Source organism: Phoenix dactylifera, chromosome 14 (genome assembly GCF_051530095.1).
Source record: "Phoenix dactylifera cultivar Ajwa chromosome 14, Ajwa_hap1_PhDact_Kaust_v1.1, whole genome shotgun sequence".
NCBI lineage: Eukaryota > Viridiplantae > Streptophyta > Magnoliopsida > Arecales > Arecaceae > Phoenix > Phoenix dactylifera.
The window spans coordinates 26,909,432-26,923,224 of NC_143203.1; the positions used below are offsets into that span (position 1 = coordinate 26,909,432).

The window sequence follows — 13,793 nt, forward strand, 5'->3', positions numbered from 1 at the left end:
CCAGATATGGCGAAATGGTCAGCATCGCCGGCGATCTTGTGTGATATTGTGACATGATCATCAGCTTTGTTCTTAATTTTTTTCATTTTGTTTTCCCTTTTTAGGTTCTGTGTGACTAATTTCATCAATCTGCCTGATACAAGAGCCGAAGTATCAGAGCATCTTCACCTGCAAACTGGTGACATGAATTCCATGCGTTTTCAGAGACATGTTCACAAATTCTAAGGAAATGCATTAGTTTTAAACAAAAGTTGTAAAATCACATGCTAATATGATAATTGTTCATCCTACAGCCGTTTCTCTTCTTTTTTTTTTTTCAGGAAAAACGAAGGTGAAACGACCCAAAATTTATTTCAAATAGAGAGAAGAAACACAAGATCCTCAACGAGCGAGGCAGCACAAAAGTATGACGTAGGACCTCAGCAAGCTAATTGCCTACCAGCACACCTTAGTTTTGGAAAACCCTATCAAATATTTCTGGTTAAAAGATCCTCAACAAGAGACCTGTCGTTTCTCAGAATCTTAGAACCGCTTCTCTGAGAGAACAAGAATGGAGATGATAGGCTTGCAAGCGATAATCTATTGGATGTCTTGATAAAACATAATTTATTAAATGTCTTGATAAAACATACACTGGTGCAACTTTGTATGGGGGAAATTTTTCACAATCAGACTACAATACATGATGCTAGATGCTAGTGATCCATTGTGTCATTGCTTCATCAGTCACACGCTATTAAGATTACTACATTTTTCTTAGATTGTCTAATCTTGCCTGCAGTTCACTGTCAATTGCGCTGTCAACGGTCCCAGATGTTTCAGCTTGAGCAACCTTGTTAGTTGCCACTGGTTGAGCCACAGCAGATGTTGGTGCTTTGACAAGCTGTGCACAAATTACAAAAACCAATGGATCTCAGTACATCATCTATGAAGCAAGCTTAAGAAAATTCTCTGGTTTCAAGGAAGGGAAAGGTAAACAGATAAATAAAAATATACCTCGGCATTAATGTCAATTCCAATTTCATCAAGGACCTGGTTCACAAGTTCTTCTGTTTCTTCTTCTTCCTCGTCACCTTCCAAGGCATCATCAATGGCATCTCCCATCACCTCGCTGACCATTTCCATCCTCTCATTTTGCCGTTCAAATTCTTGCATTATCTTCTGCATTGCTGGTATGTTCATCTGCCTGTTCATCTGTCCCATTGCCTTAGTAACACCTTTCATAGCCTCACCCATGGCTTGGGTTGATTTCAATGTCTGCAAGAAGCACAAATAGTTATAGCTGTCATCAGTCGAAAACCGAATGGTGAGATTAACAGCTTCCGAATTTTAAATCTGTTCCAACTCTAGTAAAAAAAAAAAATCACAAACAGCATGCATCTGCTGATTCAACCAACTTATATTGGATTAGAGAACCTCACACTGCATGTGGAATATTTAATTCTCCATGGAATTGGCAAAAGTATGGTTGCTTGCACGTTCAGAGTCAGACTTGCTTATTAAGTCTTCTGCAACTTTCATATCAGTTCTATCATCCTCTCAAGCAACTTTGAAGGAGTGGAAATTGTAAAACTTCATCAATTAGGGCTGAAAGCATATCAGATTATATTCGACTGTATCCGTTTCCGTATACGATTCGGGTCGGATTGGATACTATTTTATTGGTCCGATCGGATTCAAATCCAGATAGTCAGATCAAAAATCTCCCAGATACGGATACAGATGCGGATATATTTGATTTTCGGGATCCGGATATCCGTATAACAAAGATAGGTGAAAAGAAAAAGTTTAAATTAAGTTAAATTAGAGAACCAATTAAGTGGTTAACCAAACCTAAACTAAAACAAATTTAGATATCGAATGACCGTTACTTAAGACAATAACCCGAATATAGAATACTCGATTTGAATAAAATCTTTCGAATCACCTCACACGCCTGAAAAGCTCAAACCTCTTATTCATCCATTTCATCCCTTTTTCCTCTTCGTCGTCTTCAAGCTATTAGGGTCTCGAAGATCCCGTCCACTTTTGAATTTTCACCCAGCAATTGCAAACCAGTGACAACCGTGAGACGCCTTGGAGGCGGCATAGAGCTCGTCTACTTCGGTGATGAGCAACCTCGAGCGGTATATCCTTTATGACATTGTTAGTTTTTATTATCGATAAATACTTGTCAAAATTATTTTTTTTATTGAATCTTTCTTTTACGATCATGTCTTCATTACTAGTTTTCATCATTGAATTTTGCTCAAATTTGATTAATATCCGAAAAGATATTCGATTTATATCTGTATACAGATAAAAAAATATGGATATATTTAATATCCGATTTGTATTTATATCCGTTTATAACAAATATGGATACGCTTAATATCCGATTCATATCTGTATCCATTTAGAACAAATATGAATATTAATTTTGATATCTGTTTAATATCCGTATCCATATCCGTATTCGTTGAAAAATATAGATACAACAATATCCAATCCGTTTTCAGCCTTATCATCGATCAATGCAACTTGTACACCACTTATATTGATCACCTATGTGATCAAGGATATTACATTTTTTTTAACACAATAATTGTTAATTATTTACAAGTCAACATCCCAACCCACACACAAACAACAGAACCAAAAAAATACCCCTTGCCCTACCCATGTCCAATGAGCACTTGTTTCCATTAGAAAGCGATGGAATCTATAAACCTAGCCAACTTCCTTCCACTCATCTCTCTCTCTCTCTCTATTTATCTATCTGTATCTCTCTCTTCTCATTTCTAGCTGCCTACTCATCTTTCTCTTCTTTTCCTTTCATGCCTTTATCTCAACTTGCCCGCTACCTCTTAATTTCTTTTTATTCCCTTTTTCTTTTCATTCTCTTTCCTTTTTATCTGTTTCCTTCTTTTTTTCCATTCTTAATTTCTTTTTTTCCTCCAATCTTTTGTTTTCCGACATCTACACATTTTTATGGCTGAATTTGTAAATTGATGGGAACGAAGCCAGCTCATCTGGCTTTGAATTATTTTGCAACCATTGGAAAACATTTAATAATTGAATTACTACCAGAAATAATATAATTAGATCTACTTATTTTCTTTCATTTTGTTAGCTGTAAATATAGCTGATCACGGGCCATGCCTCGGGCCTAAATTTTATTCTTTTTTAATCGGGTTTCGGGCCGGGCCTGTTTAAAATTTGATCTTCTTTGTGCCCAAGCCCGGCCCATGATCAGCTCTAGCTGTCATGAAGAACAACAACTAAATTGGATTGCAAGATATTGCACAAATGATTCTCTTAAACACCATTGTATTACTATGAAGTGGATTGCTCAAAAAATTTTATACAATATAAAAATTTGATGCCTGCCATACATCACACATTTACTGCAAAGATTCTATAGTCATCAATATAGAGCCTAAATGGTTGCTTGATCCGTTCAGCGCATGATATTTGTTGCTTCAATTCAATTTTATTTAAGTCCACAAAACCTTCTAATTGGAGGCACAGGCATCCTACAGTTTGATAGTCTTCTAGTATTCAGTACCCCAGTATAATCATAGCATATTCAATTATTTAATTGTTAGAGAGGCCCTCTGAGAGATGTCTGCAGTTTCCAGATCATTTTAATTCCAAGCATGACAAGAATTGAATCTTTAACAAGCATGAAGTATGTTTTAAAACAGAGCTTGTGCACAACATTTTCACCTTCTCAGCATCAAAAGTAGTTATAATAGGCACTTTCATAAAGGAACGGTCGACTGACTATTATTATATCAAAGAATCAAACTAATCGTATCAGACAAAATTTAATGAACAAAATGTAATTTCTGGCCTTCTTCATCACCATTTTCACATCAAAAGCAAGTGAAGAGACTTGATTTACCTGAATTCTAAGAGATACACCTTGGAGCTGTGATTTCAGAGCATAAAACTTTGTGATCTGATGTCTTGTTCGAATAAGATCTTTGGCCATAACTTTTACAGCTCCCTATAACAAAATATTTATACAACAAGAAAGAGATACGGCTCAGGAAACGGTGAAGCTTACTGTAAGTTAGACATAAAAATAATGCTCATAGATTAATTCTCAAACAAAAGAATACAGCAAAGGACCAAATAAAAAGGTAAACAGGGAAGCCAAAAAAAGATCACAGCTAAAAGATTTCAGATGTTCCAAATACAAGTAACTAGATGATTGAGAGTAACAAATACTTTAAAGTAACAATTAGCACAGAATTCAAGATACATTCTGAAAATAAGTAAAGCATACTCCTTGGTGCCCTCAGAATGAAAACTTGAAATATATGTTGGTTTAGCAGGGTCAAATATCTCAGTTTCGCTGATATTATGATAAAAGAAAGGGACATGTTCGATGTTGAATGCGTTTATGTGTACCCAGTTATCTGATGACGAAAGAAAGTCAGAGTGACTTGTCCTGCATCAGTAATGGCAAGTCCAAATACTTTAAATCATCAGCTGCACAAGGAACTCATACAGCCTTCTGAAAATCTAAGTTGACATTAAAAATATAGTAACAAAGCATCCAACTTAGTAGTTACATAACAATGCCAGAAAATGCAAGCAATATAATTTTACAGCCATCTTTAGATATGGCAGGATGGTGAAATCACCGCACAGGCATCAATTTTAATCCATTGATAAAAGCAGAGCTGCCTTTAATTTTTAACTTCCAAAAAAAAAGCAGTGAATGTTCAAATTCCTGGTGTCCACATAAATAGTTAAATACTTACAGTTATCCACAACAGTTTCTAAGCTTACTAGAAGAATTATTGCTCAGCACAGTTCAGAATTTATATATATAGGATGGCATACTATACTAGGGAGTGATAGGTACAAGAAACAAAATATTTGTTCAATTCAAATATTACTATTTTCTGAAATATTTGTTTCCCTTAAGAGAATTGGATAGGTGTTGGTTAATGGACTGGGGTTTTCAGTATGTCATAGAATGTTTGGTTTATTGAAGACAAAATAATGAAAACTGATTGAGATGGCATGATCATGTTTGGCATAGATAATAGGAGGCTTCATAGGGACGGGTGCTCGAACTTCTTGTAGTAGTCGAAAGAGAGGACAGGAAGACCTAAGTTTATTTAAAATCCAAGGAAAAGAGTTGCAAAAGCTTCTGGTTGCGTCAAAATGTAAACATTAAAAGAAATCGGAGGCAAACAAGGATTCACAAAGATAGTTGGGGCAAAGCTTGAAGGTTTTGGTCATGGATATGGTTATTATAAGTACAAAGTTTTTGTCTTAGTTATGTTTATCAGCATCAAAATGTACTTAAGATGTTACAATGTGTATGACTGCATGCATGATATAGAATCTAGCTTTTATAAATAAGTTCTGATAAAAGATAAATATTATGTGACGATTAACCTGTTGTACTGACTTCAAAAAGATAAAGATAATATCTCGCTTCAATACAATATGTGGCCTTGATCATTGGTTCTCATGTTTGCTACCCTCAAACTTTTACCACCAGCAATTACATTGCATATTGTCCATAACCTACAATGTTAATAATCACCATCACTTCTCTTCCCCCTCCAACGACCAACATAACTTCCCCCAGCTTAATCCCAATCCCAATCCCAATCCCAATCCCAACCCAAATATGAATGTAGTAGGTTGGATTTGGATCTAATCAGTCTACATCTAATAATCCTGACCAAGGTAGATCAATGGGTTCATCATCTATAATAACAGAGCCCACCCAAAGCTATAAATTCCTGGGTCTGGGTCATAAGTCAAGCCATAAATAAACCAAGACTGCCAAAACCTGGATCAAACAAGCCAAGAACACGACTCATTCATCATCATAGAATATGAAATTTAATTGAAAATATAGAACAGCATGGAAAATCACTAGAGAGCTCAAGGAAAAAAAATACTGCTTGAGGTAAACATGAAGCATAACCTAAAAGGTCATAAGAAGGAAACACAAGAGGCAGACCTTTACATGTATATTCCTGCTTATTCATCATTCCAGATATAACAGATCTAAAATGTGGGATCATGGGATATAGCTCACGCCTATCTGACAAATCAACCTGCTTGTCCTAGCCTCAAACTTCTTTGTTCCTTTCTCTTTCCAACTTGTAAACTAAATGATTCACAATTCAGCTTAATCATCCATGATCTACCTTTTCCAGAAAGTATCACACTATCACTTATTGCCCCAGCTATCCCAAGGCAACCGAGAAAACATCAACAAGAGATATGACCTTTAAAAGGATGCAGAACGAATTTTAATGGTAACATGGAAGTATTGGAGCAGTAAGTAACACATAATAATTTGAAGACCAAGCTAGACCGAAGCAAAACTCAAAGATCTGAACTGTTCGATAGGAGCATCGGAGAAGTCGCAAAAGGGGCATACCATCTGCCCTTGCTTGGCCGCTTTCTTGATCTCCGTGATAAGCTTTTTCTCCTGGGTTTGCAGTCCTTGCCTCTCCCTTTCGATTTCTCTTATCGATCTATCCAACATTCGCTTGTTCTCCCTCAGCAGCTCTGTAATTAAACATAGCAACCATTAAATCCTCAAAATGTCCTCCACTTTTGGGAGGGTATTAGAGACGAAATCATAATTTTTTTCATAGCTAAAGATAAAATTATACACAAAAGATCCATTTGTACTTAAAAAATGGAAAAAACCTCAAAATTAGAGAATAAATAAATTTAATTTTAAGAAAATATGGTTAACAGCCCTAATCGAATCGCAAGCCGAAAACATTATCGAATTGGTGACAAAAACAGGGAAATAACATGATATTTACTTGCCTGCGTTCAAATAGATTTACAAAATCAACAAAAAGAAAACCAAAAGGATCATGGACGGGTTAAGGGAAAGAGTACCTGCGGGGGTTTTCTTCTTGCCGAAGAGAAAACTCATAGTTGGAAATTCCGATTTGTTCTCTTTCCACTCTCTCCTTTTGTTGCTAGATCGATCTGATGGAGAGAATTATAAGAGGAAAGGGCGTGAGCTTCTCTTCGTTTCTCTCGTCGTTCTTCTCCGCTGTTTCCTTTTCTTTTCTTTTTTTTAAATTTCTCTTCGAAAAGGCTAGGTTCGATCGATCGACCTTCCTCCTTCCTCACGCGGTAAGGGGCTGTCGGTAGCTGGCGAATTGGGAATTTTAATCCATTACGGCCTCTCTATAAACTTAGAAGACACCTAACATTATTAGCATAATATGTAGGGACCTAGAAATAATTCTTCTAAAGCATGTTTCGCAGGTAAACACTGCGCGTGATCTGCCGTCTTTACGTGAAAATTGCTTTAAGAGAATTATCCAGGGATGCCTGAACATGTTACAACTTTTTTTCAGGTCTACTAGTAGAGAAAGTTCGCACGCCGTGTACTTTAAATGAAATTAGTGTTTGACCCTTGTTAATTTATTATGCCAAGTATTATATGAGGTATGTTGGAGGAAAGTTCTAATTTTAACTTTTTTTATAAGTCTTATACGACATAGTTTTAAGTCATTAGAGAAATATTTTATGTCGACTACCCTGATATCTATTACCTTTTATTTGAGCACCTAAACAATAGTCACAATTTCAACGTTTGGAAACTATTTGGCTTGAGGTAATGGTTCAAAATTTTGGAAAAATCTGACAACTTTAAAGAAGTTTGGATAACGAAAAAAATTGAACAGACGGCATTTTTTGAATATTTAGAAACTTATTAATCAAAAAGTTATGAGAGGCAAAAATAATGAATGATAATAAAACCATCGTTCTTAGCAACAATATATGGTCTATATCATTAACTTGCAATATATATTTTTAAAATTAGTTATAATAACTTATGAATAAATCATAAAATTAGTCTATAATTCAAGAAAAAATGAATAACTTTGAACTAATTCATTCCGGAATTGTTCAACCAAGAGGATAAAATAGTTTAAGATTTTTTTGATAATTTAGATAATATTATAAATATGGTGTAAACTAATATATGTTACTTCTTCATTATGATATTGTTCTTTGAATAATAACATAGACCTTTCTATATTGAAATACAACTTATATAAGGAGGATTTATATTAATAAAACCAATATGTACACATATATATAACATAATCATATTACTAGCTATTTATGTATCATAATAAACTTTATCTATACAGTTATATTTGCAATATGCTTAAGCAAAATGGATTCTTTTTTCCTTTAAGAAAGCAAATAAAATTTGTACGCATGTTGCACATGATGACGATTTTTAATCTATGCAATGAATTGGGGCATGCACTAATAGTCACACATATTTGCTTTGAAAGTAAAAGTTTCGAGTTTGAGTTCCTGAGGACAATATCCTCATCGTCTAGGAGTTCATGCATGACTTATCGAGAGCCTTATGCAGACAGAGCCTAATGTCATTAAGCTGAATATGGAGAAGGCTTATGATCGGATGAGCTGGTGTTTTCTTACCTACTCCTTAAATGGAGAGTTTCGGATTTGGTGAGGCCTAGATCTGTTGGGTTATGGATGTGTTCAAGCACCTTCCTTCATTGTGAATGGTACATCCACCCCCTTCTTCATCTCCACCGTTGGCCTTCAGCAAGATGGGGGCACAATAGAAGTATCTAGGGCTTGACCTGTCAGTGTAAGGTGAGGGGCATTGATTTTAGAGTGTTGTATAGAGTCACAGCGTTGCGACCGACTGATGGAAGCTAGCTATGGAAGCTCCGAATCCACCCAAGGGTAGCCTTGTTCCTAAGGTAGCATGGACGAGGCTGCTGACTTGGGGGGTGCTTTGTAGAAGATGGTGAGTCTCTCCCTTAGTTATGATAGTTGCTCGGAGGTCGAGAAATCAATGGATCATGTTCTCTTCGGTTGCCCAAGGGTTGTACTAGTGTGGCGCCAAACAGGAGCAGCCTATAATTTTCTGCATTCTCCATCTTCGGCCACAACTTTTCTTGATTACTTGAAGAAATTCGTGAAGAGACCTGCCAGCTCGGCTAGTGGTACTAGATGCGCCTATATTGCTTATCATGTCTAGTTAAGCAGGAACGCTAGAGTTTTTGAGGGCAGGTGGTAGTGCCCAAGGTGTGTAGCAAACATGGCACTCATCCATGCAGCAGAGCATGACTAGGCTGAGTCCGTCGATCGAACCGAAATGGTGAGGAATATCTGGGGCTTTCATTTAGCTCTGATGGTGCCTCGGGCAATATTTATTACCTGAGAGCCCCCATCCCCGAGCCTTCTTAAGATGAATTTTGGCGGCAGTGTATTGGAAGATGGAAGAGGAGGCGGCAAAGATTGACCCGCCGTTTCTTATTCTGCACAAAAAAACCCTGCATGATTCACTAATTCGTGGGAAGATATTGAACTTTTGGATTTGAAAATGTTTCAGAAGGCATCTCTGAAGTAGATGGTGATTGATAGAGCAATCCTTGATCGTAATTTCCAGTCTGAGTACTTTTGTCATCAGAAATTTTAAGTCCAGCTTGATTGCAGCAGGGGGATATCAACTTCATGACACTTTTATTTTTGAGGCAGAGATGAGAGCAGCCTAGGAGGATATCTCTTATGCTCGCCTTGTCCTAGGGACTGATCGGATTCAGCTCAAAGGAGATTTGCTGACTGTCATCTAGCGGATCCAGGGTCATGCCAGGGCTAGTGTTGATTGCGGTAGGGGGATGTCGACTTCATGCCACTTTCATTTTTGAGGTGGAGATGAGAGCAGCCTGAGAGGGTATCTGTTATGCTTGCCTTGTCCTAAAGGTCGATCAGATTCAACTTGAAGGAGATTAGACGACTGTCATCCAATGGATCCAGAGTCACGCTAGGGCTAGTGTTGACCATCCTTTACTGTATGATATTTGTGGTCTTCTACGGGATTGTCTGGACACTTGGATCACTCATGTGTTCTAGGAGGTGAATAGAATGGCTGCTTGGGTGGCATCTTACGTCACCCAGCATTCTGATGGTCTATTGCGGGATAGCCTGTAGCCTTCTCCTCTTGCCCTTCATCTTCTTCTCTTTTCTGATTTTGTTGGTTACTATAATGGTATGATACTATCCATGTTACCAAAAAAAAAATATGGACTTGGATAACTATAATATTGATGGTCCTTTTTTTCTTAAAAAAAGACGTTTAATCCATTAGAATAACTATTTTTTATACTATACAAACAAGCAAATACCAATGTCCACCTTTGGTATATATAAAATAATTGTTGAACCTTCATTGGTAACTTGATAAGTGCACTATCTGTGTTAACAATTGAGAAGCTTAACCATGATATGTTCTTAAAATTCTAATTCATTGTTTATATATCCTAAACACATATATCATAAACTCAAATTCATTTATTGCATTAGGAAAAATTAAATAGATATCATCATATTTCCACGATTGATAACATATCTATATCATTTGTATGTCACTTTGTATGGAAGTTGTTATACGAAAACATTATTCAAGATCAAAATAGTATTGGCATTTAAGAAGTCCAATAACGCTCCCAATGCATGTCTAGTCCAATCTATGTCCTCTTGTTTCTATTTCCTTATTTTAATTTTAATATATTTTCTTTCAACGTTGGACCCATATTTAGTTTCCTGCCATTATATTTATTAGTTATAATGCATGCGCAAATACATGTGATTACTGCTAAAGTTTGCATATATATAAAGTATACGCATTTAATTTTAAAAAATATTGTAGATTTGGTATTAATATGTCATGTTCATGAAATTGTTTAATATCGATCTAGTTAGTATACTTAATTAAGATAAATTTTATTTTTTTGCTAGAACCAATAAACCCCTATCAATTTAGATATTAAGGATAAGATCACCGTAGACCTGCACGTGTGTGAGGTAAATTATATTTTTAGGATAGTGTTAATCATATGCATTGATTCGGGAAAGATCTTTTAATAATTTTTATTCTTTTATAATACTATTCTAAAATTATAACAATAGCAACATAGCAGTCTCTATGCCATATTCCTCCAGCATATTGTACGTAAAATTATGGAAATTTCAACTTAAGAAGAGCTTCTCCTTTGGACACCTCGGAGTACAGCAATGTCAAAATCCTTCTTTACAGAAATTTAGCATAGTTAAATCGACGAGAAAGTAATCCAATTAGGGTTATCATGGGAATTCAAAACTTGAGAAATTAATCTGCTGTTATACAGTGTTAGGATTAGATATTGGATATTGATTAGAATTCATTTCTTATGAAAATCCTTTGGTACATACATGTATTTTTTTAATTTTTTTTTTAAAATTTCACAACTTGGAATTTCTTTCTTGGAGCACAAAGATGTTTTAAGCCATTTGCAAAGCTGTTGGTATTACACCAATGACAGGCGCTGAAACGGGACTACTGTCTTGTTTTGGATTAAAAAACGGGACTACTGGTTGCAGACGGTAAAGAAACCATACAAAGCTACAACTATATTGGCGAATAGCAATCGTAGGACTTCCAAATCATAAATAACTCACACGAACCCGCTTCGTTTTCAAGCGATTTCACGTTTCAGTCCAAAAATGCGACCTCAGGCGCATGACCCACACTGTCCGGCCCCTTCCGGCGTTCACAGACATAGAAAATAAAAGAAGATAAACAAAGCCGGGCAACATCACCAGTCCTGAACATTTGACGACATTTCCTCAAACTAGAGGAACAAAGCCAACAAAACCAACCATTCCTTGTTCCCTCCAATCTCTCTATACATTCATTTATTCACCATGGCCTAAAAGACACAAAACGGTAGCAAAACATAAAAGGCAAAGGAGATGAGATCCAAGCAGCAAACGTCCAGTCCTTTTTTTTTTTTGAAACACCCAGAACAGTACTGGTTTTCTTAGTATGGCTTCTTAGGAGCACTGAAGAAATCGAAGGGTGGTTGGCTCTCATCACCACCGACCTCTTCTTCTCCATCGTCCACGCTCTCGGCCTCTGCTGAGGCAGAGGTTAGAGTGCTTCCGGATCTCTCCTCCAATGTTCCCGTGGGGTGCAATGGGAACAGCTGCAGCGTCTCATGGGGGCCGTTCATGTCGGCATGACCAACATCGCTGTGGTCCGTTCCAGTGGCAAGATGATCATAATGGTAAGCTCGATGATGTGAGTTGCTGCATGCCTGTGGGATTCTCTCTTGGTTCACTTGAAACTCTGGTCTTGGTTTCATGTTCCCAGCTCCGGGTAAGAAAATGCTAGGGAACTGTGGTTGGTGCCAGCCAACTCCACCAACCTGTGGTACCGGAAAGTAATATGGGCCGCGGACAACTGCGTCAAAGATGGGCCAGAAAACCATCCGATAGATGATATGATGAGGGGGGGAAAAGAGAGCTTGTTTAACAAATAGGAAAGCTATGACAGAGAGAGAGAGAGAGAGAGAGAGAGAAATAATGTAGTTTTACTTGAAACTTTAAGATGATTCCAACTGTAGCACAGCAATACAAAAGGTGATTAGCAGTACAAAATTTTTATTCCGGTGTACGAAAAAAAAACAATTATAAGTTGCCTGGAAAATTAACATAAGAGCTACTAGAGATAAAAGTAGGAGATCTGCTGTTATCTGAAAATTCACACAAAAAAATGAAGGGGAAGTAATTGAGGGAGAAGCCTGAAGGACAGCTTAGAATAGGATAGTTGTTCAATCTGGAGCAAATAAAAAAGTAACTGCTAAGGGAAGAAGAGATGGCTAGTTTTTATAATTCTTATTATTATTATTATTATGCAGTTACTGAAGGCTAGTTAAAACATGAGCAAAAGCATGAGAATGGTAGTAAAGCGAGAGAAGCATCAGACCCAAAACGAGAAAGGAGATATTATAACAAAGAAGCAAACAGAAAGGTAAAAGTAAATTTAAGAAATTACACAAGGAAAGAGAAGTGCACAATCTCTTATGCACGCAAACAAGTAAAGGATCATTAATTATATTTCCAGCTTAAGCAAAAATGATGCATTAATTACAGATTGGAAATATAACCAATATATAAATGGAACCACAATGACAACCTGCGCGATAAATACGGTTTTTAGGCGAGGGAGTAAAAACAAGAACTGAAAAAAATCTTATCTCAAGCAAATAAAAAAGAAAGGACGGATCACCTTAGACCCTTCAAAAAATAATTAGCCAACTTAAAATAAAAGAATAAACGAAGAACAGAGAGCCCAAGAGGCTCACCATTGGTGCAAGTTGGTGGAGGAGGTGGTGAGAGGACGGGTGCCGGGGGTGCCTGCAGGTGGAGGAGTGGGCTATAGGAGGCAAAGCTCTCCTGCTTCTGCTTCTGCCGCTGGCGAGCCTTGTGGTTTTGAAACCAGTAGAACACATTCTTCCCCTCGATACTCCCGTACTCCCTCAGCAGGCTAGTTATCTGCTGTATCTGCTCGGCGCTCGGCGTCCGCATCCCCTGCCGGTAGAAACCCTCCAGTATCGCAATCTGCTCCTTGGTCGGACTCCACCGAGAGGCGGACGACGACGGCGGCGAGGCCGATGCCGATCCCTTGCATTCCTCCATGGTTGGAGGAGGCTATAGAGAGCTAAGGGGAGGAGCTGCTTGATGTGAAGTAGGGTTTTGTTTTGTGGGGGCAGGGGCTGGCCTCTTTTATGCATGCATGAAGGGTGGTGGGGGCTGGGAGTGTGATATGTATTTGTCGTGTAGTGGGGTCAAAGAGCGTGAGAGGGGGGAAGGGGTGGGTTGGAGTTTGACATGCGGGTGGTTTCTGGTGGCGGACAGCTCTGAAAACATGGCCGGGAGCGGCCGAGGGGCGCGGGTGCCGCGTCGCTTGTTTGGCCTGGATCTGG

General features: G+C 37.6%; 2 protein-coding genes across 2 annotated transcripts; both read right to left on the reverse strand.

The window, feature by feature from the left end:
• Positions 1–587: 587 nt before the first annotated feature.
• On the reverse strand, positions 588–7,150 carry LOC103696740 (vacuolar protein sorting-associated protein 2 homolog 1-like). Its single transcript, XM_008778456.5, has 5 exons — positions 6,880–7,150; positions 6,404–6,534; positions 3,887–3,991; positions 997–1,257; positions 588–883 (listed from the first exon to the last, which is right to left on the reverse strand). The coding sequence occupies exons 1-5, from the start codon at positions 6,914–6,916 to the stop codon at positions 746–748; spliced, it is 672 nt and encodes a 223-aa protein (XP_008776678.1). The 5' UTR covers positions 6,917–7,150; the 3' UTR covers positions 588–745.
• A 4,360-nt stretch (positions 7,151–11,510) lies between these two features.
• Positions 11,511–13,542, reverse strand: LOC103697847 (WUSCHEL-related homeobox 5-like). The gene is made up of 2 exons (XM_008779789.4): positions 13,173–13,542; positions 11,511–12,268 (listed from the first exon to the last, which is right to left on the reverse strand). The coding sequence occupies exons 1-2, from the start codon at positions 13,504–13,506 to the stop codon at positions 11,847–11,849; spliced, it is 756 nt and encodes a 251-aa protein (XP_008778011.1). The 5' UTR covers positions 13,507–13,542; the 3' UTR covers positions 11,511–11,846.
• Positions 13,543–13,793: the final 251 nt, after the last annotated feature.

What these genes read in the sequence shown, in the direction of transcription:
- LOC103696740 (XM_008778456.5), bottom strand. Translation starts at nt 6,916, where the DNA reads ATGAGTTTTCTCTTCGGCAAGAAGAAAACCCCCGCAG. An exon ending in GTGTATCTCTTAGAATTCAG is followed by an intron (nt 1,258 to 3,886) that starts GTAAATCAAGTC and finishes TGCTTCTTGCAG; the next exon opens with ACATTGAAATCAACCCAAGC. An exon ending in GAATTGACATTAATGCCGAG is followed by an intron (nt 884 to 996) that starts GTATATTTTTAT and finishes ATTTGTGCACAG; the next exon opens with CTTGTCAAAGCACCAACATC.
- LOC103697847 (XM_008779789.4), bottom strand. Translation starts at nt 13,506, where the DNA reads ATGGAGGAATGCAAGGGATCGGCATCGGCCTCGCCGCCGTCGTCGTCC. An exon ending in TCCACCAACTTGCACCAATG is followed by an intron (nt 12,269 to 13,172) that starts GTGAGCCTCTTG and finishes TCTTTGACGCAG; the next exon opens with TTGTCCGCGGCCCATATTAC.